At 38.5% G+C, this 27,388-nt stretch overlaps 2 protein-coding genes across 3 annotated transcripts; one reads left to right on the top strand and one right to left on the bottom strand.

Moving 5' to 3' along the window:
• Window positions 1-187: 187 nt before the first annotated feature.
• On the top strand, window positions 188-8,893 carry trim46a (tripartite motif containing 46a). 2 transcript variants are annotated; one of them, XM_055048082.1, is made up of 13 exons: window positions 212-262; window positions 341-422; window positions 1,961-2,219; window positions 2,608-2,758; window positions 3,628-3,826; window positions 3,918-4,064; window positions 4,151-4,246; window positions 4,827-5,080; window positions 5,182-5,303; window positions 5,392-5,712; window positions 6,477-6,706; window positions 6,803-6,870; window positions 8,162-8,893. In XM_055048082.1, the coding sequence occupies exons 2-13, from the start codon at window positions 363-365 to the stop codon at window positions 8,604-8,606; spliced, it is 2,352 nt and encodes a 783-aa protein (XP_054904057.1). In that variant the 5' UTR covers window positions 212-262; window positions 341-362; the 3' UTR covers window positions 8,607-8,893. The 2 variants fall into 2 exon arrangements, with proteins under 2 accessions (XP_054904058.1, XP_054904057.1); XM_055048083.1 differs by lacking the exons at window positions 6,803-6,870; window positions 8,162-8,893 and adding an exon at window positions 6,066-6,150 and having other exon boundaries at window positions 188-422; window positions 6,477-6,558.
• A 13,052-nt stretch (window positions 8,894-21,945) lies between these two features.
• slc50a1 (solute carrier family 50 member 1) lies at window positions 21,946-26,577 on the bottom strand. Its single transcript, XM_055047881.1, has 6 exons — window positions 26,386-26,577; window positions 26,127-26,204; window positions 25,890-26,013; window positions 24,766-24,927; window positions 22,829-22,948; window positions 21,946-22,742 (listed from the first exon to the last, which is right to left on the bottom strand). The coding sequence occupies exons 1-6, from the start codon at window positions 26,451-26,453 to the stop codon at window positions 22,635-22,637; spliced, it is 660 nt and encodes a 219-aa protein (XP_054903856.1). The 5' UTR covers window positions 26,454-26,577; the 3' UTR covers window positions 21,946-22,634.
• Between the last annotated feature and the right edge of the window lie 811 nt (window positions 26,578-27,388).

Below are 27,388 nucleotides of genomic sequence, written 5' to 3'. Positions count from 1 at the left end.
TTAGTCAGGCCAAGTCCCTCCTCTCTCTCTCTCTCTCTCTCTCTCTCTCTCTCTCTCCTCTCTCTCTCTCTCTCTCTCTCTCTCTTCTCTCTCTCTCTCTCTCTTTCACCCCCCCCCCCCCCCCCCCTTCCCCCCCCCCACACACACACACAAACACACACACACACACCAGGGACTCGGCGAGGAAAGCACAACATTGTGGCGGTGACGCTCCGTTAAAGGCCTGGACTGTGCGTCACCGGCGGAGTAGCCAGGACAACCTGTCGGTGTTTTTTCCTGGAAAACGGGTTTATTATTTTTTAATTTTATTATTATTTTTATTTTTTATTTTTTACCGCAGAGACGCTTCATTCCGAAGCAGCATGGCAGAAGCGGAGTTAGAAACCTTCACCTCAATCATGGACGCGCTCGTTCGCATCAGTGTGAGTGTGACGCTAATTTTGTTAGCAATAGTAGCTACCTGTGCAGTTTAATTACATTTTACACAGGGCCTTAATACCCTTTCGACCTGCACTTTCAGTTTACCTCTCGAACAATTGGCAGGACTGAAAGGCTGCTGCATTAACGGAATGTGGGGCATTTCTCTTTTTGACATATTTTTTATTGCTTTTGTATCAGCAACCAAACGTAAAATCGCTGGTGTTTTGTCAGAAACGTGGTAGCACTGGCAGAACGTACGGAAAATCCAAACCCAGCTGGCGATTGGGTTGGTGTTTGATGGTTATAATGTGCTGAATATGTTGGCAAGTAGCATGAAAGGCTCTGGGCCGCACGCAGCGAGAAGGAAGAGATGATGCGCGTTGTCATAGGAACGGGAAGCTGCGCTTTGCAGCTGCAGTAGCAGGAAAAAGGGACCAGTACCAGAGAACCCAAATTAACCAGGCTTTCCATTTCTAAGCAATCTGTACCTTCGCTTACCAAACAATTAACAGATATTTTAAGCCAATTTGCGGCTGGAGGATTAATTTGCATGGGATCATTTCCATAAATGTGGAATATTTTGCTCTGCTCCAGAGCCAGCCCGAGGAAAACGTGAAGTGAAATTTATGACCTCAGGCCAGCAGGGAACATCCCTGGCAAAATGGACTTCTGACAAACATTTCAAGACTGCCAATTTGCATATAATGAGTTTAATTTGATTGAGAAGGTTGAAGATTTCAAGCCAATTTGAAATTTTAAGCATTCAGGAGCTGACTATCTGTAGTCACGAAGAGAAACATCCTCATAATTTTAAAATTAGTAGTCATATTTTAGTGTCCGTTCATTTATTTCTCCTGCTTACTGTCGATGGAAATATTCAACGTCAAGAACTTGACACTTTGGTCCCTTTAAGTTTTTTGAAAAATTGGTGACCTGAAGAATTGCTAGATGGCTTTATTTTTTTCTTCAAGAATATCCAAGCACCATAGACTGACAAAATACACTTATTTGCTTATTTTTTGCTTTGTTTATTCTAAACAATGCATAAAATAAAGCACCGTCTCCTTTCCCCATTAAGGAGCAAGAATATTGGGGCAGTTGTATTCAATCTGTCTGCCATTTACTGCTACAGTTGTTTAGATCTTCATAAGGATGGAGAAAGAAAATAGTGAACTATTCCACATTGCATTGTGTAAATGTCATCCTTCCTTTGTTATTATCTGTCCTCCTTTCTGTTTTGATTTCTTTCTTTCTTCATTGTGTCTTTCTATCATGCATTTCTCCCTTGTGTCATTCATTCTTGGTTCCTTTCTTCTCCATCATTCATTCTTCCCTTCTTTCCTAGTCTTGTTCTCCTGCTGCATCCATCATTCTTTATTTATTTGTGTCTTAATTTTCCTCTATTCTATTCATCCTTTCTCACGTCTCACCACATGTTGTTCACAGTTTATTTGTGGCTCGACTCAGCCGTTTCTAAACCAGAACCTTTTCTCAGTGAACCTTTCCCATGCTATTCTCTTTCCTCCCCTTCCCTCTCCAGTCCAACATGAAGAGCATGGAGCAGGAGTTGCATTGCCCAGTGTGCGACGAGATGGTGAAGCAGCCCATTCTGCTCCCGTGCCAGCACAGCGTGTGTCTGCTGTGTGCAGCGGAGATGCTGGTGCAGAGAGGTTATCCTCCCCCGGATCTCCCTGCGGAGCCCATCTCACCAGCCTCCACGCCCAACTCTCGCTCTCCACGGCAAGCACGCCGACCCGTACCCAGGACCCCTGACCACCTGGAGCGGGTCTTCAGAACAGGTACAGGAGACCATTTCTTAATGTCTGTGTTTGTGTAGAGGATCTTACAGAGTTTAGAAGGAAGCTTGGCTCATGTAAGCAAGCGATATTAGCATCTGAGTGAGGGGAGAGTGAAATGTTATGTAAAAATGCATAGATGATGATGCATTAGGATGTTTTGGTTGTTGTTCCATTGAACATTATATATTCAACTCATGATTTATTCATTCAGTTTAGAGAAAAGAACATGGAGACTGCAATAAAGGATTTCCACTGTGAAAATGATCTATTCCTAGAATTCTGCAAGCTTGTTACTTGTCAGCCTTATAGCCATTCTCCCTTTCGCGTTTCCTCTCTGGATGTCTGTCTTTTTCTTTCATCTCCTGTATACCTGTTTTCCCCCTCCCAGTATGTGGGACATACCCAGGGAGAAGGCGGAGGGAAGCAGCCCCTCCCCCCATGCTGTTCCCCTGTCCTTCCTGTCAGCAGGACGTGGAGCTCGGGGACAGAGGACTCACTGACTGCTTCCGTAATCTCACTCTGGAGCGCATCGTCGAGAGGTTTGCATGCACAAAAGCTTCAAAAACATAACCTTGGAAAAGAATTCATCCCTCTTTCACCTCGTCACATCTTATCACATTGGAGCTGCACATTTCAATGCATCTTTGGGGTTCGATTTGGTGATTGTAAGACAATGGAAAAATGTGAAAGGCAAATCATTTGCAGTTTTTAAATAGATATCACTAATATTCTCCAGAATTTCTATGAAAGAGTATGCAGACTTTTGTGGTAGCAAGGTGAAAAAACATATGTGTATTTTTGGAAAGCACTAAAGGTTGTTGTTTTAACTTTAAACAACATTCATAAGCAACAAGGTAGGTCAATGAGCAACCATCTGAGGCAATACTGCTGTACAAACGAGACAGGAAATCATTTGCTGGAAGGAGTTTAAATAATGAATTGCTCCTTTAGTCCTGATCAAAGGCTAAGTCAAAGAGCACTTTGCAGTGAAAGCTTAAAAACTGCAGTGCTCTGTGGGACAACAGACCATAAAACTTGCAGTTATGCCATTACTTGTAAACTTTTAGGGATAACTGTGAAGTAAAATGTTTTTTCTAATACCCATTTTATTTAATCAGGGTCATCAGCTTTTAGTTAGTTTGAATGAGAATGTCATGGAGGTCAGCTGATTCGTGGGCTGCCGTTGAAGACTGCAGCTGCTCACGCCTCATCAAGCCACAAACTGCGATGCTGCATGTTTTACTGCATTAACGTGGCGAGTGCTGTCGATGAATCTAGGTCAGCTAGTTAAAATAGTGATTTGCCAAACTAAAAAGAAAGCAGGACACTCTCACATGAGATCAGTCTTTCTCCAGTTGTGCTGATTTTTTTTCCTGAATTTTGTCATGACCTCATTGTTTGTGTTTAGGTACAGACACACAATAAGTCTGGGCAGCGTAGCGATTATGTGTGGCTTCTGTAAGCCTCCCCAGTCTCTGGAGGCCACTAAAGGATGTGCCGACTGCAAGTCAAACTTCTGCAATGAATGTTTCAAACTCTACCATCCCTGGGGAACTCCAAGAGCTCAGCATGAACACATTCTACCCACTAACAACTTCAGACCAAAGGTTCATCTCTCTCTTTTTTTTTTCTTCAGTCCAGTTTGCAGTGGCTGCATTTCTCATGTCTGATGCTTTTAAACCCATTTTTGGATTCTAGGTTTTAACATGCACAGAGCATGAGCAGGAGAGGCTGCAGTGGTACTGCCGTAACTGCCAGCGGTTGCTGTGCCAGCTGTGTAAACTCCGTCGGGTTCATCATGGACACAAAGTTTTACCCATAGCACAAGCTTATCAGGCCCTCAAGGTGAGTCTTTAACCTTGTTTAAGTTTTTGTGTGTGTGTGTGTGTTACCATCTTGCCACTATCACAAGGTTTATTTTGGTTTTACAGGACAAGATTAGCAAGGAAGTCAACTTCATCCTGGCCAATCAGGAGACGATTCAGAGTCAGATCGCTCAGCTGGAGGCTGCCATCAAACAGATGGAGGTCTCAGTTTAACTCACCACTGAAATTCCTTCAGAAATGTTCTTGCTTTTTAAAACCAACAACTACTCAACATTAAGCCATTGTTTACACCTCCCAAAACTGTCTCTATTTTAAATTTGCTTAAGGTTATTTTCTGGCAGACTGCAAGTTATTTTCTTGCACTCTGCCAGAAAATAACTGAACAATGGGCCCTCATAAGATCTTTTTACGTGCTAATGATCTAAAATATATGATTAAATCATGAATCATAAATAAAATCAGTCCTCCATGGCTCCTGAGGACAAAATTCATATAAAAAATCGTAATCCAAAGTAAAGAGAACATAAGAGAGTACAGAGGAGCCTTAACAGTCGAGAGAGGCTGGTCGACGAGAACTCTCTCTATCTGCTCCCATATTGAATAATGCGATAGCAGAAGAGAAAGCTAAAATGCAAATAGAAGTTCTACAAATTATTAATAACGCCAATAAGCATGGAAGTTTCTGTATGTTTAGAAACAGCAAGCATAATGAGGAGCAAAGGTTTCTGTGATCTCGGTTAATCCTGTCTACTTATGGTACTTTTCCTGTGCTTCTCTGCAGGCTAACAGCAGTGTGGCTCTGCACCAGCTGACTCACTGCATCCGAGAGCTTGGAACAGCCGTCGCCGAGCGTCAGGGGACTCTCGCCATTGCCTTGGAGGAATCCCGGAGCAGAAGACAGGAGGCTCTGAACGTCCAGGTCTTTGAGAAACAGGGACTGATGGAGCAGGCAGGTCTGATGGCATTCACCCACGAGCTGCTCAAAGACACAGACGCTCCCTGCTTTGTGCAAGCCGCAAGAGTAACACACAGCAGGTTAGCGCACGTTTATTTAGGTGAACCAGGAGCTCAGTAGAAGTTATTTGTTTGTTAATGTGACTATCTCTTTTTGTTTCTTTTCTGTTTTGTCTCCTAAGGTTGATTAAAGCCATAGAAAACCTGCAGTGTTTCTCTCTTGCTGTTGACACCTCCTTTAGACGCTTTCACCTTGATGCATCCAAAGAGGTCAAGCTCATCAACAGCTTGCAATTCATCCAAGGTGGGCTCCCATCTATTTTGCCCCTAAAATTCTATTAAAAAGGTGAAAAAGAACAACATGATCTTAGTCTCTTTTCTCTCCTCAACAGCCCCTCAGGCTCCAGTCATCGACACTCAGAAAACATTAGCTTATGACCAGCTATTTTTATGCTGGCGCCTGCCTCAGGACTCGGCCCCGGCGTGGCACTTTTCTGTGGAATACCAGAGACGAGCAGGTGCCACGTGGGGCGGCATCAGCTCCCCGAACTCTTCGACACCGTGGCTGCGTCTGAATGAGGTGAAGGGGACCAGCGCCGTGGTAGACCGGGTGCAGATGGACAGCGTGTACGTTCTTAGAGTGAGGGGCTGCAACAAGGCTGGGTTTGGAGACTACAGTGAAGAGGTTTACCTCCACACGCCACCTGCACCAGGTCAGATGTGTACACAGGATCTGGTATTTGTTTCCCAATGAGAACATCTGCTAAGATGCTTGTTGGTTTTCTTTGTTTCTGATTTTAGCAGGTTCCAAACTTAAATCCTGATAAGTGCAGTTGCATATGTCATTCATTTTTTTTACTTTCTATTCAAAAATGAGTAAAAATCCGGGTTTAGAAAAATGTTGATGTTATATTAGACTTTGTGCAACATCCGTGTGGATTAGAGGCTGATGTATTTTGATTCCCACAAAAATGTTTTAGACTGTTGCCATGCTTCACTTACCTGACTAATCCTTGATATTTTCTTTTCTCTCATTCCTTCATTTCTTCCATTCCTACTTTTTTAGTTTCTGCACAAAGACTTCCTTTTTTGCTCTGCATTCCAGTGTCATCCCCGTCATAACATCTCTGCTTCTGTCTCTCATGCTGCAGGTCTGTCGTGATGCACTTTCAAATATCTGTTAGTGCTTAAGAGATTTTCTCTCTTAATATATTCATCACTTCGTGAAACATTTACTCCTTCATTTTATATTTTGAAACATTATGCACAGAGTCAGTGTTTGCTTTATTTCTGTTGTTGTCTAGCAAAGTTTTCCAAATCAAATATGTGCTCTTCTCCTGATCTTTTTTTCCAGTTACTTGTAACTAATACTTCTCATAGTTTGTCTGAAGTCCTGTAATTTCTTACTTGTTTATCTTACTTTTCTCCTTTTTTTCACCTTTTTCCTGGTTCACCTCTTTTTTTTCTGTCCGTCCAGTTTTGAGTTTCTCCTTGGACTCTCGTTGGGGTTTACATGCTGACCGTTTGGCGCTAGGTAAAGGCCAGACCTATGCCCGGAGTGTGCCTGGCCTCTCCCTTCTCCAAGCTGCTGACCGCGCTCTCACCTCTTGTCACTTAACCTCTGACCTCCTTGTGGCCGACTTGGCCGTCACTCATGGCAGACACTACTGGGCGTGCTCTGTGGAGCCTGGGTCCTACTTGGTGAAGGTGAAAAAGATGTCTCGAGAGTGATTTCATGTTAAATGTGTAAGTGTATCATATTTTGTCAGACTTCTTGTGATATCTTTCTTCTCTCATTTTCAGGTAGGTGTTGGACAGGAGGCTAAACTACAAGAGTGGTTCCATCTCCCTCAGGACATGGCGAGCCCACGGTAAACGTTTCATTTTTACCAGATCCACATCGCTGTCTCAGAAATGCAGTCACTTAACTCATGCATGATAATCAGATTAAAATCTGTCAAATTAAATGCATCACTTTAAAGTTGAACGAAATCCTGCAGTTTTAATACTCTTCTTTCATATTGAAATCTGAAAAATATGCTGTGTATTTGTACTTAGCCTCAGTGAGTCAAAAAAATAATGTGGAGCCACCTTTTGGGCTACGCAACTACCAGCTTTGGCCATTCTCCTGTGCTAAAGTGCTGGAGGTCAGTCAGATCCAGAGGTTACCCAGAAGTTGTACTCAAATAAGAAAAACACTACTTTAGAATATTTCTATGCAAGTAAAACTATAAAGCAGCTGTGCAAGAAATTTCTTAAGGAAGAGTAAAAAAAGTATTTGGTAAATTGCTACTTAAGTACTGAGTAACTGATAACAACATCTGACTTAATATTTTACAATAACGTCATCATTGTGCTTTAGCTCATTCTATCTTTTCCATCCTGACCAAGATCCTGTCGCTGTGTTACTTAGTCTTCATAATGATATCTGTTCACTATAGTTCTCTTACAACTCTCTCAGGTCTTCATAGAACATGTGAAATGTATCTAGACACATTTGGACTAATTTTTTGTAAGCTGATCATCTCTGATTGTAATTGATTAAGAATAAATTAAACTTCATTCACAGATATTAAAAAAAAACAACTATTGTTTTACAAATCAAAACAATTGATTTTCTTCTGCTTCACAAATATGCTCTACTTTCTGTTGTTCTATCACATAAAATCTCAGTCAGATTTGTTGCATTGTAGATGCCAAATCAGATGAATAATTTCCAGACTAAAATGAAGCATTTATTTATTTAAGTTCTCATGCCCACTAGATGGCAGCACATAGACATAGACAGAAGTTCCTTTGTCTACCCACCCTTCCATAAAAATGTGAGTAATTGAGTGTGAAAAAGTATAAAACTTTGACATTAAATGTATAGGAACTCTGGAGGAGTAGACAACCAAAATTCCTGCTTCCTCTTCTACTTTTAGCAGTTCTCAGAACCAAACAAAGGTCTCAGTTAGAGTAACATAATGTGTGATGGTGCCATTTTTCATGTTTTCCTTTTTAGGCGGAGGATGTGTATGTACGCATTCTAAAAAGAGAATAACTACATTGAATTGTATTTTAAAAGGACTAAAAAAGTGATACTGTAGCAAAGTTTGATCAGTCTCCCAATTCTTCTTACTTCTTTCTCGCCCATCCTGATGGTGATCTCCCCTCTACCAGTTGTGATCCAGACAGTGGCCATGACAGCGATGCAGAAGACGGCCAGGACTCCCCTCCCTTCTGCTTCCTCACCGTGGGCATGGGTAAGATCCTACTCCCCAAAGAACATGTTCCCTCTCACAGCCAGAGCGAGAGCCACAGCCAGGCAGCATTGCACTCTCAAAGCAGCAACTATAGCAACAAGCCTCACTCCCACACTGCTCCCCTACCTCCACGACTTGGAGTCTGTCTGGACTGTGACAAAGGCCAGGTTGCCTTTTATGATGCCCACTCCCTGCGTATGCTGTGGGAGGGGCACGTGGATTGCTCTGCTCCAGTTTGTCCAGCTTTTTGTTTCATAGGCGGAGGAGCGCTACAGCTGCAAGACCTTGTCGCCAACCGGAGCATCGAGGAGCCTCCGCCACGCAGGGTAACCATTGAAACACGAGTAAAAAAGTTCAAGTAGATAAACAGTGCTTGGTGCAAGTCATTAAAATCCAGTTCGTCCAACCTGTAGAGCTAAAAATAATTTATTCTATCTGGTCAAATATGGTTATGTCCAGTAAGCTAACATACAGTCATCATGAGCATGAATGTCAGAAGCTCCTGCTCTAAAACTGACACCTTCAATTTCGACTGAAATTTTCAAAGAACAGTTCAACACTGTTATTTTTTTTTTAGCAGGGCTGGTGTTAGAATGGATAACAGTGTTCTATACATGGTATAATAGAGCTTCAGCGTTGTCTTCTTATTCTTGCCTGCAAAAAAAAAATTAACTAAATCAATAAAGCAGCAAACGGGATGACATTCATGCCCTTCACGATATCTGTTAACTTACCTTGTAACTTCTATCCCTGCAAATATATGAAAAATGGTATTTCAGTGCAATTTTTGAAGTAGACAATAAATATTTGATGTTCTCTTACCTTTAGACTTAAAAAACACAATTTATCTCTTTTGCTTCTTATTTCCTAAACGAAAAAAAACTAAATCTAATGGACATTGTGGTTGAAGTGGTGTTAGACTATGCATAAATCTGTTAACAGGGTGAGTCAAACTCCTTTATCATACTTTAAAACTCTCACACAGAAAAATACAGCTTGCTCTCTGTTTTTTCGTCCCAGACTCAATGGACAGCAAAAGTTGCATGTACGTGTAACTTCGCTTCCTTATGCAGATATTTGACTGTCACCTTGTGAAGACACCTGATATGCTGTATGTCTAATTTTCTACCTTCGTTTTTTTACGCAGCTTAAGAAATGTCAATGTGAATTCACCAGGATTAGATAAATGTGAATATTAGGAGTTGCCTTTGCCGGAAGCACACATGTCAATATCTGAAAAAAAACACCCTTTTTCTCTCCGTTTTTGCATTTCAAAAGATCTTGAGAAGCTGCACTATAATGCTCAAGGCTGCCTTTGTGTTTTCAAATTTCCACAGAAATCAAAATGAAGGATGCTCTGAATGAGTGATGTTCTCTTTATTCTGCTTGACTTTTAAACATATGAAAATACTTTGGATTTTTGATTTTTCACAAACTTGTTAATTGTTCAGCTTGGAACTATGAGTCATTTGCACATACATAATAAAGATTACATATTTAAAGTATAATAACGAGGGGCTTAACCAGCTGAAGACTTCAGTTGTTTAACTTTCATCAAATAAAATGTATTTGTTTTCTCTGTATTACATTACTTATTTGATTACAAAAATAATCTAAAGGTGTGTTTGGTCAATGAGCAAGCAAGTCTCTTTTGCAGCAATATTTTAATTCTATTTTCAAACTGACTGGCTCAGACTGTATTTTAATGATCAATATGGGTGTAAGATGGATGCATGTGAGCTCTGGCTTTAACTTTGATATTCTTCATGAATCCCGTCTCCTGCAGCTGAAAGAGATACTATTACAATAAAATTATGTACACAGATTGGAGCGGATTATGTGCTTATCGTACAGATGTATTGCACATCTCTCACTTTGAACAGTGTGTTGTTCTGGTTTTGAAGGTTTTATATCTGGTGTGGTCACTTTGTGGTGCAATTTCAGCTCTCTTCATTTTGGGCATTTTTTAAAATTAATTTTAGGTGTCTTTCTCTACACATACTTTTTTCTTTGTTTAGATTTACGTTGCTGATATTTTTGTCTCAATCAACTATTTTAATTTGGAAATTTTTTTTGTTACAATATTTTGTAAGTCTTGTAAAAACTCTATAGCTCTTTGTCAGTGTGGTCCTTTAACATCTTGTCAGTCTACATCATCCTCTTAAAGGTCAGAGTTCTGCAACTTTTAGATTTGTCCCTTTTCTTATGGGCTACTCACTGCTATTATTAGCCATGTGTGCTGAAGTAGAGAGACATCTAAGATTTGCAGGTCACCGTCCGTCGAGAGCTGGAGTTTAAGACTGGAGTGTCAAATTGTTGTATTTTGTCTCATTGTTTGATGTATATTTCTGTCTCCTGTGTTTCTCTTGGATCCTCATGAATCTGTCCTCACGTGTCCTTCTGTTTTGAATGGATTACCTATTGTTGTACGCCAGCACAGCACTCGAATGGCTTTAGATTGTAGCATTCAGAATTTTAAAATTGCCTGTCTGGCAGATTGCTTCCATGTTGTTATGAGAAAAACAATAAAAGACTGAAAACTGCAACACAATGTCAATATTTTCAAGCCATAGCCCTCAATAAATTACTGATCTTCTTAGCCTCTGTGCTTTGTGCACAGATGTAAGTCATAAATCCTTTTCTGAGAAATATCCATAATATAATCTGTGTTCACTTAAGTTCTGTCCTCAGTCCCCTCTTGCTTATCAAACATTTTATATAGAGAAGATAAAAACTTTATTGTTCATAGAAATTTGGTTTACATATTAAGTCATATGCCTCCCTTTAACATCATCACAAATATTAAAAATATGTGATCTGCAAGAATGTGTTTATTTTCTGTAAAGACACATTGTCTTTTCTCATTGTTTCACATTTAAACAGATAAAACTACCTGGTTTCAGCCAATTATGGTTACCCATTTTGTACACAATGCCGTAATTAGAGAAAAATACTTTTTTTTTTCTACTTACATGAGGTTTACACATTTTCACACCATCTGGTAGAATTGCTGTTTAAACTTTGTGATTTGAGTTGAAACTTACTTCAACTAAATTCTTTTATTTGCTGAAAACTTGCTCAGTTTTGATGCAATTGATGCAGCTAAGTCGAGTTGTAGGCCACTTTGCTCACCCACAGTTTTTTCAGGTTTTACCACATATTTTAAGATCAGAGCTTCCTGATTGGCACTATTTACTTTTTGTCCAAAAGCTACTTTGTAACTAATTTGGTTGTACTCTTTGGGACATTGTGACCAGTTTTGTGAAGTGCACACGTTTCTTCTGCAGCACAGCATCCTGACAACATGGTGGCCACCTGTTTTTCACAATCCCACATTGTGGGAAAATCACAATGTTTGAGCTTCTGCCAAAAAGGTCATCCACAGGTGTGCCCCCAGTTTGATTGCAAGTTTTGAAATTACCTATAAAAAGCTTAGAAATCAAAGTGTTTGAACATACATTCCCAATATCCTTTATTCTGAATATGAATAAAGAATAGAAATATTTTTGGCTTATCCCAATTGACTCAAAAAAGGAACATTTTAATCCAAATTAATGTAAATATTTGGTTTTATGAGTCTCCTTCCCCATGTTCTGTGAGGTAAATATAATTTTTCACTGCTACCTAAAATGACATTCAACTCTACCTTACCGTCCTTTTCTCCCACGCACTCCTCCTCCTCAATGTTTAATTAGGATTAAGTGTTGAATCCTCCTAAGCTTCCCCATTTAAAATGGGGATAAAAGTGAGGTTCTCCTCCCAGGTTCAAAGGAAACTCTTTCCAAAGCCGAAAGCTTCTTTATTAATATTGACATTTCCAGTGTTTCCTCCTCCTGTCATTTCAGGAGTCTGGGAATCCTGCTGACTAGCACACAGCTCAGATAAATCAAGTAACCCAGCCTGCTTAATGTCACCTACATAACATAACTCTCCTGCTGGCCATATCTGTTTACCACATTACTTCAATCTTTCAACAACTTAACTGGTTTCCCTTTACACACTGCATTCACCCAAAAATCATGCTACTTGCTTTTAATCCCATTAACAATGTTTCTCATATCTGTTGAAATCCTCCTGCACCAACAAGTCCTCATATCCTCCCAGGTACCTCTCTTCCTTTCTCCACATGAGAAAAGGAAATCAAGCCTTTTCTTGACCTCTACAAGAGGTTATGGCTTCAGTTTATTTTAATCTCCTTGACCAGACCAGTCCATAAAAACCCCTCATACCTAGAAAGGGTCGTACTGCAGCTTTGACCTTTTTTGGTGACCTACTGGTATTCAGGAGAACAATATGAATCAAAGCCCAGCTTGCCTTTCCTCTTATTAATTTTCCTAATTAATTAACTTGCGGTTTTCACCACCTGCATCATACCTACCCAAAAACCCGATGTTGCAACATGTTTTGCTCAATCTAGCTGAAGGGTGAACTGTTCCCTTCTGTATAAAATCATCCTATGGTGACTGACGGTAAACAAAACACGGTTAATAAAACAAACTTTTGTTTATATGTGATGGAAAATAAAAGTTGTCTCCAAGAGAAAGCCTTGCAGGCTGCGTGTGAGGACAAGCTTCCCCTTTATCACACGAGCACACCTGATGCTGTTGGAACAGATAAAAGGGCCACTGAGTTCAAATTTAATCTGCTTGTTTTGCACAGTAGCAGGAAACTCATCAAGACACCTGAAACCTCCAGCAGAAGGGAGAGATTTGGTAAGACAGCTCTGTGGTTTTGCTTTACAGCATTGAATGAGGCGGTTAGAGCCAGTAGAACTTGTCGTGAGGACAATTGTTCAACCTGACTGTCTTCACCCAGACAAAGTAACACAAAGGCATGATCACATTGAACAGCACCAACATTATTCACAGTCACGAAAGGTTTTACAAACACAGACCAAAGAATGAAATTCAAGGGCATGCAGCGTGGAAATAAGTGTGGCCAGTAGGGGGAAGCATTGTTTCTGATTTGTGGACAACAAATCAGAAACAATGCTGATGTGGTCCATCCAGGCTCACCTGGTCTGGTTACAAATCTGTGTTGACAGGTCTAAGCTACGACTTAAAACAACTCTTGAACTTGATATAGCATGTGTTTTTAATTACTTCAAGATAGAAAAATATAAAAACTTCTACTTTATGTTGATTTTTGTGTAACTTCCCCAAACAAAAATAACCAAAGAGATGAAAACTCAACATCTTTACTGTGTTGACAGTGTGATCTACATTTATTAGCGTAACTCTAGAAAAACTCAACTTTTTACTTTTATGAAATAGAAGAAAATTTTTATGAAATAGAAGAAAAATCCTAAATAGAAAATAAATGTTTGTTTTTTAAAAAATAACATAAGACACACCTATTGGTACCTCGATTTTTGCTTTCTGCTAGATCAGAAAGCAAAGTATTGCTTTCTGATCTAGCAACACTTATTTTCCTCCTATCGCATTTCACAAGGCTCAAACATTAGATAACTGTTTGGAAACTGGGATGACCTAAGGAAGGCTGATTCTGCGTTTGCTGAACTATTTCTGTGTCTGTATAATTATGAAAGATCCATGATTATCTATTTTCTCTTTTTCTGTCCTAGATTTCAAAACCTCTACATTGCTGGTCTAACAAGATTTGCAAGGTCTTTGGAAAAGGCCCACAGCATCATAAATCCTCCACTGTGTTTAACAGTTAAATGTTTGCCCTCTACTAGTTTTGTTTGTCAAAACTGGTAGAGAGGGCAGTTCTTCAACAGCATCATTCTTCAACTCTTGCTTAATTACTGCTTTATTTGTAAATATAAACATTATTTTAATAATAATTATTTCCTGGCAGTCATTTTCTGATTTTTGAAGATTAGTGCTCATACCCATAATGAATTGATATATATATTATTTTATCTTTCATTTGTTATAGTGGGTGGAAATTGGACCTTTGTGTCACATTGCATAGGCACCACAGAAAATAAAACAGTAATACATTACTAAATGTAAAAGTTATTAAAAGCACCTAGGCGATTACACAAAAACTCTGGTTCATAAATTGTTCGGTTAAGTGTAGAGAAGCTGATTTAATTTCTTTTATTTTTTTTACTTTAATAAATCTGATGAAATTACAGGGTTCTGTTTTTTTACTTATTTTTTTGGTCTTGAATCCTCCAACAGCAACAGCAGTAAAATCAGATTAATTAATGACCGTTTGCGTAAGTTCTCACACGTGACTGTTTAACAGGAATATCCAGCTAAGGAAATTCACACTTCAGTGATTCACACTTATGACGACTCTACTGATCAGAATATGAGGGAAACAAAAAAGAAGTTTCCAGGATATAGAAATATCCTGGAAAAAGCAAGTGTTGCAATTTTTGAAGGAATTAGATGACTCAAAGTTCCATCAATAATATTTATTTATCCAAGACAGCCTGTAAATGTTTCATGGGCCGTTCAATCTCTGATGTACTATAAAATGTATAAAAGAAACTAAACGCCCTCCAAACAGCTGTTCACTCCCGCCTGCCCTCAGCATCTTTACAGCTATAAATATTTTATTTTTTTGCACACGCACATGGACACCCACGCACACACACAATGACTACACACACACACCCTTTACTAACCCACCAGTTCCTCTACAAGCTCCAACAGGTGTGAACTCTTTGCAAAACATGGGAAGTTGGTGGAACTGTTGGACAGAACGCATCTGCCTCAAAAACCTCCAGACCTACTTTTTCTTTTAATCATTCCTATGAATCTTATACATGCACTTTAATTCCACCTGCTCTCATAAAAAAAAAAAAAACATGTTCAAAGCCACACACACATGCATACACACACGCACATCGGTCAAAGACAAGTGTTTGTTGTGGATGGATGCCAAACAGGAAGACGAGCTCAGACAAGACGAACGTCCCCGGGGTGGTGTGGGTATTTACTTATCGGTTGTGTGTCGTTTTTAGACTGAAGAATACATTAACTTGATAAAGCCATTAAATGTTGGCTTGCCACTTCAATACACACTTGTAGTTTTGTCTGCTAAAAAAAAGCAAAAAAACTTAAGATCTTTATAAACACTAAGATTTCTGTAGCTTGATTTCCGTACTATTAATCTACAGTCATGAAATGGTGCTTTTCAAACATGTGACTGTTTTTATTGGGTTCCCTGCTGTCAAGCCCATGTGTGTGATTCTCACATATGGATGGCTGGTAAAACAGAAGTATACCTGACAGTTGATGAATACCTAAAGTGCAATGTGTATATTCATCTCTGCCAGCAGAGTTTTGCTCCATAGACTCTTCTGACAGCTTAATGACTGGCTGTCCACGTATCACTCCACTCGCTGCTTCAGCTGCAGAAGCAAGACAGGGGAGGAGGAGGAAGAAGGAGACGGAGGCAAAACAATCTGGAAGACTGACATCTCTCAGCGAACCGCAGTCAGGCCCTGCAGATAGACTGGGGCTTCTACCTGTAATCTTTTTTTCCCCAACTTTGGCAGTAGTTGGTTGTAGAGCAAAGGTCTTCTAACGGCAGCTGGCAAAAGTGAAGGACCTGAAGAGTCAATTTTTTTCTATGTGACTGCATGTGTGCAGGGCAGAAAAAGAAAGGTGGCTTTGTTTGCGACCTCTGATGCATGCACTAAGTTCTTGAAGCGGACCCGACATTGCACAATCTGCAAACTCCGAGGACAAAACGATTATCATAAAATCAAAAGGTTACTTAAATGTTTTGCCATAAATGTACATAAAGCAGCAACTGCATATAAAACAAGAAGTGTGTGCAGATACATGGGCACTAATAAAAATAAATAAAAAAAAGTGAGAGGGAGATTGAACATTGATGGAACTATTTTTGATCTGTGTTCTGTTTGAGAGAGTAGTCTGATTATATCAAAAGAGCCTGGAGTGATTTTCTGCTTTTATTGGTAAGAAGAAACATTTTTGCTCCTACATCTAAGACTTTGAGTTGTTGAGTGTGGTAGTTCATATTATCACTGTTGATCTGAAAGTTAAAAACATGAAGGTTACAGCTCCTCACATTTTGTTACTTATCAAATTCTTAAAAAGTTACCGATCAGACTTGTTTGTGGTTGTAATGTCACAAAATCTGAAAATAAAAATAAAAAAATTAGAGTTAAAACTAAGTTTCTTAAGGCACTGCAGCTACTATGAACGATGAACGATTGATCAGTTTAGGTAGAAACAATATGCATGGTGTTTCATCAGATAAAAACAGTGGCTCTCAAACTTTTTACATTCAGCACCATGCTAGGAAATAAGTTCTCAAATGTAATAAGAGATATTAAAAATAACAGTAAAAAAAGAACAAAAATCTTTTTTCTTTTCTTACGAGAAAACTCTTTGGTATCTGTTTCTCCGCTGCTCCAACACTTCAGCTGAACCTATTGAAAAGTTTCTTACTGTTTTGCATTTTTGTTGTTTGCCAGTCCTGCAGAGACTTTACCGAGATTGCGCAAAAAGCCACTATTGTTCCCTCTTCATGGTGTTCTGGTTCAGTCTCCGTAGTGGTTTTCTTTCAACCTTTTACAGCCAAGACCACAATGTGCTTGACACATCATTTATTCTGTCTCTGTGCTTCAACTTGACAGGGTTCCAGGGTGAGCTGGATCATCTTCATACCTGTTTTGTTGCATCATTGAAGCTTCACTACGTTTACTTACAAAAAACAATTACTCCCACTGCTAAATTAATAATAACATGATCAACAACAATAATTATTTAACCATAATTCAAAACAAATAGCAATAGGTATTTTCTAAATGTAGTGAGATTACAGATGAACTTGTTATTCTGCTTTATAATAGTTCTTCATGCCATTCGGCACTTTTTAGAATAACAAAAGTATAACAAGTTTATGTTATTCGGATAATTTGTCAAGTTTTCTAACCAAGTAGACAACCTGCAGCTTTCTCCTTCACGGATTTTCAGCTTATAGCTTGACAGCTAAACAGTTTGTTTTTGCAACTAGACTTAAAGTGTCTGTCTTGCATGACAAAGCAAAGGGATGTTTGTTGCATAATGACCAGTATCGTGCAGCAACAGGTGATGGAGGGGGAAGCTTTGCTTTGAGTCAGTGATTGTTCAAATGTGTCATTTCTCATTTGCAAATTTGTGAGTCCTCTGTCTCCAAGTTAGAACTTTACTCAAAATCCTGCTGCAAATGTTCTGTTTTCTATAATATACAAATTGTTCGTAAGAAACACAGATTTAAAAAGTGTAAAGAATACATTACTTTTTTTTCTACAATAAAACGATTGAAAAAATCTGAATCTGTTAAGAATGACAAAATAAATTGAGAAAACCATGCAATGTTTCCAAATGCATGTTGTATGTGTTTTATGTGATTAGCTTTCAACAAACCTTTCAACTTTTGAAAATCTGACTTTTCCTTAAAAGTATATTTTGATAAGTATCTACCTTCCAAAAATTGAGAAAAAAACTAAAACAAATGAGATTCAATTTAGCAATGTTATTCTTCAGAAAACCATATTAGACAAAAAAGAAAACAATAACACAAAACATGAAAACAAAAATATTTAGAAAAAAGATAAAATGTCCAAAGCTTTCCACAAAATGACAGCTACAAAGCAAAGAAAAATTACCAAACTTTTGTGATTCAGAAATTACATTGTAAAAGCAAATAAACCATAATCTAAAAACAATAAAGCATTTGATGAAGCCCATCAGCACAAAGTGAAACACAAAGACGTTGCAAAGTATTTTTGAAACAACAGAACACAAGTTGCATTTGAAAGTTACACTACTACTGCAAAATAAAATCTAAAATTAACATTAAAACGTTTTTTTTTTTAATTGAACTTTTTTTAGCTGTGTTTTGAACCTCTGCACTACATCAGATGAGAGATTACAAGACTTGCAAAAAGACAGAACACAGTTAAGTGTGATAAGGAAGAAGCAGGAACAATAACTGACCATGGGAACGATAAAGACAAACAAGTTGAGGGTCGAGGACGACAAGGGCTGCAGGGGAGGATCTGGAGGAAAACTGGGGGGGGAGAGAGATCGCTCGTTCCTTTTTATCCCTTGTTCACTTGAAAACAGCAGCTGGGACAGGTGTGCTTTTACTGATATGCACACGCTGCTGACTGCTTCTCTGCGAGCTTTCTGTGAGTGTGTTTTATATGCTGAGTTTGCACACTGTCTTGAAAGTGCACTGCGTGTCAGCTGAGGCTCTGCTGTGTGTAATTACGGTGGAAACAAAACCCATAGATCAGAGTTTGCCTATAGGGATATAAATAGGCACGTGAATGCACACTTGGTGTTAGTGAAGGGAGCCTGCGGGAGTTTCTCTGAGACACAACATACAGAACCGATAAAGGCTGTGTGATACATTTAAAGGGATCTGTGCAGCTAGATGGACTGTATGCGTGTATGTGTGTGTGTGTGTGTGTGTCTGTGTGTGTTGTTTAAGGAGCATCAGGAAACAGAGGGATCCTGTTTGGGAGTTCTCATTGTTCAGCTACTTGTCCACCCCCCTCAAGTCCCAACACACACGCACACGCCCACGCACACACATCTGGTGTTATAAATTAGCTGTGGAGCAAAGACGTGCACTGACCAGCATAAAGACTGAACTTTGATTTCCTGCCTGACACTTTGCATGCTGTGTCTTCACAACAAAGCCATGGCGTCTGATGAGGGGCGTGTCTGCTCAGTCTATCTGACTCCGTGGCATTGTCTCTCTGACATAAGTGATCTTTATCTCTCCACGCCAGAGAAAGAAGAACAATCAAGACTCCTTTATCTTCTCCAGGGCTCATCATTTACTGATTTTTATGCCGCTACACCCCCTTTCCTTTTCCTCCTAAATGACTAATTCCTGCTCACAAACATCCCCAGTTAAGCTCTGACTCACCCGTCTGCACCATCATGTCCCACCTTGTTGTCCCCCTGGCTAAGTGTTTGTTGTTTCCAGTCTTACTCATTTTGACTCCAAGTCGATTTGGAAAAGAAAATGCTGAATCAGAAACCTGAAATCCAAACTTCATAACTGATGTGGATAAGGATCTTCTAGATGTAAGATTTGAAACTGTTTGCCTGTTATGGGTACATTTGCTTTGTAAATGACTTGAAAAGATTTGATGAATTCTGATAAAGTAGCAAGTCAGATGATGACACCATGCATTCAAAAAGGGTTTCAGGAGCTGCTTTACACATCCTTCAAATTACCCAACTGTAGATCTAAAACGCAAAGCCGATTGAAAGATTTTTAAGTAGTGAAAACTAAATGTTTTCTCTTTATAGTCACTATATCCTTACAATGTTGGATCAGTTAATTCAGGTTAGCAGACATTTATTAATGCAATTTTCTCAAGGTCCTGAATATTATTTCAGTTAAAGGAGTTCATGTTTGGCTCAGTAACTGGAAGGTGCTTCTGCCTCATGCCAGCAGCACAGACTATCATCCCTCCACTGCAGTGCTTGATTATTAATACCAGATGCTCGTCTGAGCATTATGGCCAACACGTCTGCAGTGTTCATTAGTATTACCAAGACTCGTTGTTCCAGACGTATTGTTTTCCTGTCAGATGCAACTGCTCTTCCCAGTCATGTCCTGTCATGTTCTTACTATGGAAAAGAAGTTTTAGAACCCATCAAACAAGCCTAACTCGCCCCGTATCTTTGCAAGTTTCTTCACACCCTCTCAGTGACAGCAAATATTATAATTTCACAATTCACAAAGAGAATTTTGAAATTCTGCATCCCTATGATACATTTTCAACTCCAGTTTGTTGGACTTTGAATTTACTTTGACTTTATCCAGATTGACTGACAGCAACAGGTGTTTCCAGTAGATGGTGTCTGATGTTTTTCTTTGTTGTTATTGAACACACCCGGTGTTTCAGACAAGCAAAGTTCCAACACTTTTGCTTTCATGGACGTGTTCATGCTTGCCTACGAGTGTATTTCATCAGCACAAGGGTGCTATTCGCCAGAAAAACTCCTGTTGAAGCAGTAAAAAAATACATTTAGGCTACAACCAGATCATGGAATATTTGTTGGTTGTAAGTTTTACAAACTGTAACAATCAGAACAAGTGTGCAGGGTCAAGAGGAAGAACCTTAATGTCCAAATATCTGTAAGTATGTGGGAGTTTTTCATTTAAGAGTATCAGTGAAACTGCCTCATGCCAGCAGCACAAACTATTGTTGTCCCTGAATTGTCCATAGCAACTAGTTGGTTAGGGTTCAGTCACGTAATCACAATTTCATATATTTTATGAAACTTGCACAATTATTTTATTTACTTATTTTCTTTTTAAATGTGTCTATTGTTCTCAGCTAGCACATATTGTAAGCAAATTATCTGAACTTGTGGGGACAAATCTACGTAATGCTGTCCTTGACATGTTCAGTTTCTGATGTGGAGACAGATGATGAGAGATTGAAAAGCTGAATTTCATTGGACACCATCAAGATTCAAGGCAGACAAGTTGATGAAATGAAATGTTGAGACGCGGTTATTAAGTAGAGTAAATTTATATTGCCCTTTGCTATGGTACTACAAGCGCTATACACTAAAGTTTTTATCTAATGCACAGATTGGTCGGCAACTTGGTGCTAAGTGCCAGGAGGAAGTTGGAATCAAACCTACAATCTTGAAACTGCAAGACAGCTACTCTACCATTGAGCCACAGAGTTGCCCTACTTACCATTAAGTCAACCGTTTAACAATACAGTTTAGTATTAAAACTTGGCATAATAAAGACTACGTTAAATGTCTGTCTTGCAGCATTTACAAATGAAAGTCAGGAGGTAGTGACCCCCAAAAATGAGCTAAGGCTAAACATCTCAGCTGGGTTCTCACTATTGTCCCAGCCTTTACTGTTTTGCACCTGTTTCTTTTTGTTTTAACTGTAGTTTATTTCTCCTGTACCTCCACTCAGATTACACACAACACTCATTTCCAGCACAAGGCTATGTAATCTCTATGTGTTTCTGTCTGAGGCTGGATCTTTGAGCTCAGGAAGAGAGTCCAGCGTAATGCTTACACACACACACGGGATGAGAACCTCTGGCGTGGCCTTTCCCACCACTGCCCTCTCTGTATCAACACACTCACACAAACAAGCCTCCCTGCACTACTGCACAATCAAAGGGCCTTTGTCTCCATTGTACAACCGCTCCAATAACACACATGCTTCTCTCCACACATGTGCGCGGACGCTCATTACTGCAAACAAAACAAATCTTAATTAAAAAGTCAAGTGTAACTTTCTCATTTGGGTTTTTTTTTTAAATATAGCAACCTTTGTAAGGGATTAGCTACATGTAGACAGTGCTTTGCAAAAGTATTTCTCCACCATCAAATGAGTATGACACACTTAAGTTATTTCATTTGGATTTTTTCTGATAAACCAAAGAGTACATATTTGAGACACTGATGGAAAATGCTTGATCGTTTGTTCATGTGTGGCATGCATTTGTATTCAGCCATCAGGAGTCGGTACTTGTAGAACCACAATTCACTAGAATTTAATTTGCACTTAAGTAATATCACTTTGGGTGCACTTTTCTTGATTTTCATAGTAAAAAAAAAATATATATATATATATATACATATATATATATATAAATACGAATACTTGTATAAAGTGCTGTAATTGATTATCAGGCTTGACAGTAAAGCTATCAGAAAACAACAAAAAAAAATTTAGTCTTCAGAAAGAAAACAAGAACACTTAAAGTCTGTAATTTGTGTCATATTTATTAAATTCCATATACAAATGATAAAAATAGACGAAAAAAAAAAATAAGTAAACCGTTTGACCTTGAAAGTGAGTTTAATAAACCCTTCCCATATATAAAAAAGGCGTAAGTCCAAATATTTAGAAAAGGTTCCTGGACAAATATCAATACCACAGGCAGGACTTAGTCTATATACAAGGCTACATAAAAAGGCACAAGTATCCACTCTGAAGAGACAAGAGCTCTTCAAGTTGTGCAGAAAAATATGTAATGATATAATCCAAAAATATTTCTTATGCGAGTACAAAGGGACAAAAATATTTATATTTATGTAAACATATATATAAATAGACAAGTAGTCGAGAAAGTAGAACTCTTTTAAATCTTTGGCTATAATGCTGAGTTCAGTCCATTAAATTGTTTCTCAACATCACAAAGAAAAAAATATATATATATCAGTAACACTTAGCAATAAGCTCAACCATATAGGACGATAGAGAAAAGACAAGGGTCACATTTTAAAATATAGCGGCAGAAAAATTTAGCTTCTTGTAAAACATCCATATTATTTATGTTGTCACCACTTCACATCACATATGCATGAGAAGATATGGAAGAGCTTCTCTTCCATAAACTGAAAGGCTTGAATTGTCTTTTCGCTTTTATTCACAAACTTTTCTCTTCATATATGCAAAGGCTTATAGGAAGGTGAACCTTGACTAGTCGAGGCAAATTTCCTGAACAGGTAAAATCTGATCAAGCTGGTGAAGATGCCGGGTGTGTTTGGAACCTGGAAACAACAAAAGGAAAAACGTGACGCAACATCACTTACTTTTGGCTTGAAAGTAGGATGGACTCTGAATATCTTGAGTTTACCATAATATAGTAGTCATTTAGCTGCAGGCCATAAAGAACCCAGGCAGTTGAAGTGAAGAAGGTGGCTACAGTCAGAGGGAAGGACAGGACCTGCACGTCACCACTGCGGATTATTGCTACCTGGAAATGGAAACAAAAGAGGCAAAATTGTTTTCAACCAAATTGTATATCTATGCCAGTGAAAATTGGTCATATGGTCTTTTCTATTATCACCATATTAAGACCTTCATTCTAAAACTGCTTTGTCACAAGACTTGGAGGTACTGCTGATTGGTAAAAGGATGCAATGTAGTCATGCAGTCTGGTTGTTTAGAAGATTACATTTCCAAAAATATAGATGACAGACAAATTTATAGGAAGGTGGTTCTGAGTTTGAATCTAATATGATTCACTTGCATACATGATAACATCCATGTTGATGTTATTTTGTAAGGATGCAAATTGTTTGTACTCATTTTTCTTTCCATTTTATTGTTTAGGCTTAGAGAACCTGAACATAATTTTATAACTTGTCCGTATGATTACATTATTTTCATAAATTAAGTCAGATTAAACTCAAGTACTTGAGTTTTTTTTTGGCATGACTACATTTGACTTTTTGAGTAAAAATATAGTGAGGTAGTTCTACTTTTGAGGACAATATTTGGCTATTCTGTGGTTGCAGTTTTGGGGGTTTTATACTCTCCTGTGCCATTTCAAATTGATGACAAAATACTTTTCTGGCTTTTTATTCATAGTCCGCTAAAAGATCACAACAGCTGCTACAATGTTTCATCCTTTTGCCTTCAGGTCTGCACAAATTCCTGTTGGAAAGGATTTGACAGCATGTCAAACATTCCTACAATTGTGGTTCATGTCAACATTTTTAAAAAAAAAGACAGCTGTCTACAGTTTCGAGTGATTTCTTTCTTAAAAAAACATTTTAAAGTGCAAGAGTGTTTTGGTAACTGTTTGATTTTTCTCTCTTATGTGCATCTTCAAGAAACCTGCAGGGCTGTAACAAATATCCTCCTTTTCTTTTACTTCTTATTATTCCTTTCAAAGTCTTTTGAATGAATCAAAGAAATGACTAAAACTAGTTGAATTGTCTGCTTACAATAAACCCTAATCCTTGTCTATTTGTGTAATTTTATCTACATTTAAAGCCTCAGTAGCCAATTTACAGGGTGGGTTACATCATAACTCACAATTACAAAGGCGAAACAAAAGTTTGCTTGTGAAATTTCCTGTCTGTTTGATGTTTTTGTGTTGTCTTGTAATCTTAGGATTAGTGGTTTAGATTGAAAGAAAAGTTTGGTGTCAGTATTTTCAGTGCAGAGTGTCAGGAAAAAACAGAACGTAACTAAATGGACAAAGCACCAGAACAGAGGAGAATCGGCACAACAGGAAAACAGAGAGGAATGAAAGGCAGGAAACTGACTGGGGGTCATTTCAGAGCCCGACGCAGATGGATGGAAGGAAACAAACAGGATGGAGGACAGAACTAGAAGACCATGAGAAGTGACAAAAGGAAGAAGAAAAAGAGCAAGATATGTATTTTTTCAAATCTGCAGGGTCTGATTTGAGTTCAAGGACATGAACTGAGCTGCAATTGGCTGGTGTTCATTGAGGAGTTGAACAATTGATTGGGACAAAAGGTTTCACAGGTTTATGGAGTCAATTTTCTTTATAGAAAATACACAGCCAAAAACACCATTTTTTGTTATGGCTCTTTTTAAATTTTTTGCTCTTTTTAAGGCTTAGTTATGGCTCTTTTTACTTTACCTTTAAATTTAGAATTAGAAAAACATTCAAATCAGCAGTGATTAACATTGTTTAAGCATTAAGTAGGTGCTAATGTTACAAAAGATACCAACATTTACACCCTGACTATTTTCTTCTCTTTATGCTTTTTAGATATTAAATACATAGATGCAGACATTGAAAATGTGCCTTACCAGGTCTGTGAGCGGAGACAGGTACATGCTGACGGTGACGACGCTGCAGGTGAGACCGAGCTGATTGAGTCGAGCTTTTCCCTCCGTTAGAATGGTAGTGAAGTATAACCATCCACAGACCAACACTGCTGCTGCCGCCAGAGTCTGAAGCACCACAAGTCGCTGGAACAAACACAAAGTCAGAATAATGTCATATAAAAGGATTTCTAAATACTCCATATCCGCAATACAGTATTACGTAGATTTCTGTAAATAGAATACCAATTGAAAGTTTTAAATCTAAAACTATTCTTTGGATTCATTAAACACAAAATGATAGATTTTATGATCACGCATTTTGGTAACTTACTGTAATGAAAACCCAAATTCAGTTTCTCAGAAAATTAGAAGAAAAAATTTGTATTTCACAATAATTAAATTATTCATGATGCAGATATGTTGACCTACTGACAAACATGAACATGCAGTTTAAAGTTTATACACTGACTGCTTAGTTATGGCTCTTTTTACATGAATTACTGCATCAATTCAGCATAACATTGAGGCGATCAGTCTGTGGTTTAAGTGTCATGGAAGCCCAACTTGATTTAATAGCTTGTCTGATTTTCTTTTTCTTGTTGCTGACAATATCTCATAGATTCTCTTCGGGGTTTGGGTCTGACAATTCTGCCAATGAACCACAATAATCCTATGGTCACTCGAAGTGCGTCAACATTGAACTTTACATTAACTCTCTCAACCTTTTGCATGGACTTTGATTCAAAATACTTATAGTTGCAGTTATCCCTGTCATCTGTGGGCCTTTTTAAGCTCCACTTTACCTTCCACTCAACTTTCCAGCAATATGCTTTGACACTACCAGCTTCTTCTGTATCAATGTGTTGTGGTTTATCCTTCATGTGGAAGACGTGAATTACAGTCTTCTGCACAACCATCATTTTGAGATGGCCGTATTGACCTGCAGTACATCTGGTTGGTTGCTGTGTTTGTGTAGACCAAATAGTATGGGAAATCTTAGTTTTAATCGATTTTAAAATACAATGGAGCATTTTATTTCTCGTTATTTGAAGCTAAACTTGGCTAATGTTCATCTGTGGTTGATTTCACACCATGTCTTGAATTACCTTCTGTTTAGTGTAGAGGAGGTACATGACAATGTAGAGGATTTGGAGAAGGGCTCCGATGATATTCACTACGACAATGGTGGGATCCCGCTTCAGAGTGCCGTAAAACAGCCAGCCCAAGTTACTGTGGAAACAGGAGCAGCGTTAGTAGAGCCGAACTGAACTGATCGGTGCAGATGATGGAGGAAGGCTAAAAAACAAAACAAAACAACAACAAAAAAAAAACACCAAAGTTACTTCAGACATGTGGTGAGGAAGGGGAGAAACTGGATGTTATCTGCACTTTTGGATTCTCGCATTTTCTTCAGGTCGGTCCTAGAAGCACAAATATAAAGTAAACGCATAAGAAATACACGTAATAATATAGTGCATTTATTTGTCAAACAAACAACTACAACAAAAAAGGTTTAAAGTTTGTTTATCTAAATTTAGAGCAGCACAAGTAGCAGCTGAATGTTCTTTGGTGGGTTTGACAGCATTACTGAAGAAAACTTACAGTCCTGTCGAGAACATCCCGACTGTGAACACGATGCAGGCCCATGACAGGAGCTGAATCAGATCCATAGAGTGGAGATCAGATATCTACTGCACCTGTCGCCTGTGTTACACGCTCTGTCGGTGATTTCAACCAAAACTCATCAAACTACAGAAGAAACAGTATCGGCTGCAGAGACGCCAGGATTCTCAAATTGGATTTCCGTATTTGTAATCACTGTGCTCGGTGTTTCTGGCTTCTGATTGGCCGAGCGGCTGAAAGGAGGGGTGGAACTGACCAATTGGATGTTGAAACGATGGCAAACGTCACAGGAAATGTCACGCCGCTGATAAAGTTCCTGCTGTGGTACTCTTTTATTTTCTACAGAAGATGCTCCCAGGATGTTGATGGGAAAAATTTTTTTGTAATGAAGATGGGGAAAATAAAGAAGCTGAGGTGAAAAAAAAAAAAAAAAAAGTTCCTGCTCGAGCAGGAGAGGACCGTCATAGTTAAACTTTTAATTCAACAGTAAATACAAGATAATTGCTGCACTTTGGAGCATAAAATCCAGAATTTATTTATTTTTTTTAAATTTCAAAGTGTTCAGATACAGTTTCATATCAAAATGAAAATAAGTCGAAACAACTATTTATTCTCTGCTTACACAGTATTATTTAATTCATGTAAATGAAATAAATAAGCAAATAAACATCATAGGAGAGAAGAAGTAAATGATGCTGAACTTACAAATATATCACAGTTGAAAGTGAGGAATAGGGAAAACCTTCCTCAGACCGAAACGCAGAGACTGTGTGTGGTATTAGAAGTGTCTAACCGAAGTTTTTTTCTTCTTCTGATATTTCACATTTTTTCTCTGTTAGAAAATGCATTTTTATTCACATGTTGTTTATCCATCCATCCATCCATTTTCTAACACCCTTGTCCCCAGTGGGGTCCGGAGGGTACGCCCTGGACAGGTCGTCAGTCTGTGTCGCAGGCATGTTGTTTACTTGATATTAAATAA

This window comes from Poeciliopsis prolifica, unplaced genomic scaffold, assembly GCF_027474105.1.
Source record: "Poeciliopsis prolifica strain line A6 unplaced genomic scaffold, Auburn_PproV2 SCAFFOLD026, whole genome shotgun sequence".
NCBI classification, from domain to species: domain Eukaryota; kingdom Metazoa; phylum Chordata; class Actinopteri; order Cyprinodontiformes; family Poeciliidae; genus Poeciliopsis; species Poeciliopsis prolifica.
This window is presented reverse-complemented; position numbering and strand designations above follow the sequence as displayed.

What these genes read in the sequence shown, in the direction of transcription:
- trim46a (XM_055048082.1), top strand. Translation starts at nt 363, where the DNA reads ATGGCAGAAGCGGAGTTAGAAACCTTCACCTCAATCATGGACGCGCTC. An exon ending in CTGGAGCGCATCGTCGAGAG is followed by an intron (nt 2,759 to 3,627) that starts GTTTGCATGCAC and finishes GTTTGTGTTTAG; the next exon opens with GTACAGACACACAATAAGTC. An exon ending in GCAAGAGTAACACACAGCAG is followed by an intron (nt 5,081 to 5,181) that starts GTTAGCGCACGT and finishes TTGTCTCCTAAG; the next exon opens with GTTGATTAAAGCCATAGAAA.
- slc50a1 (XM_055047881.1), bottom strand. Translation starts at nt 26,453, where the DNA reads ATGGATCTGATTCAGCTCCTGTCATGGGCCTGCATCGTGTTCACAGTC. An exon ending in GGGATGTTCTCGACAGGACT is followed by an intron (nt 26,205 to 26,385) that starts GTAAGTTTTCTT and finishes TTGTGCTTCTAG; the next exon opens with GACCGACCTGAAGAAAATGC. An exon ending in TCCTCTACACTAAACAGAAG is followed by an intron (nt 24,928 to 25,889) that starts GTAATTCAAGAC and finishes TGTTTGTTCCAG; the next exon opens with CGACTTGTGGTGCTTCAGAC.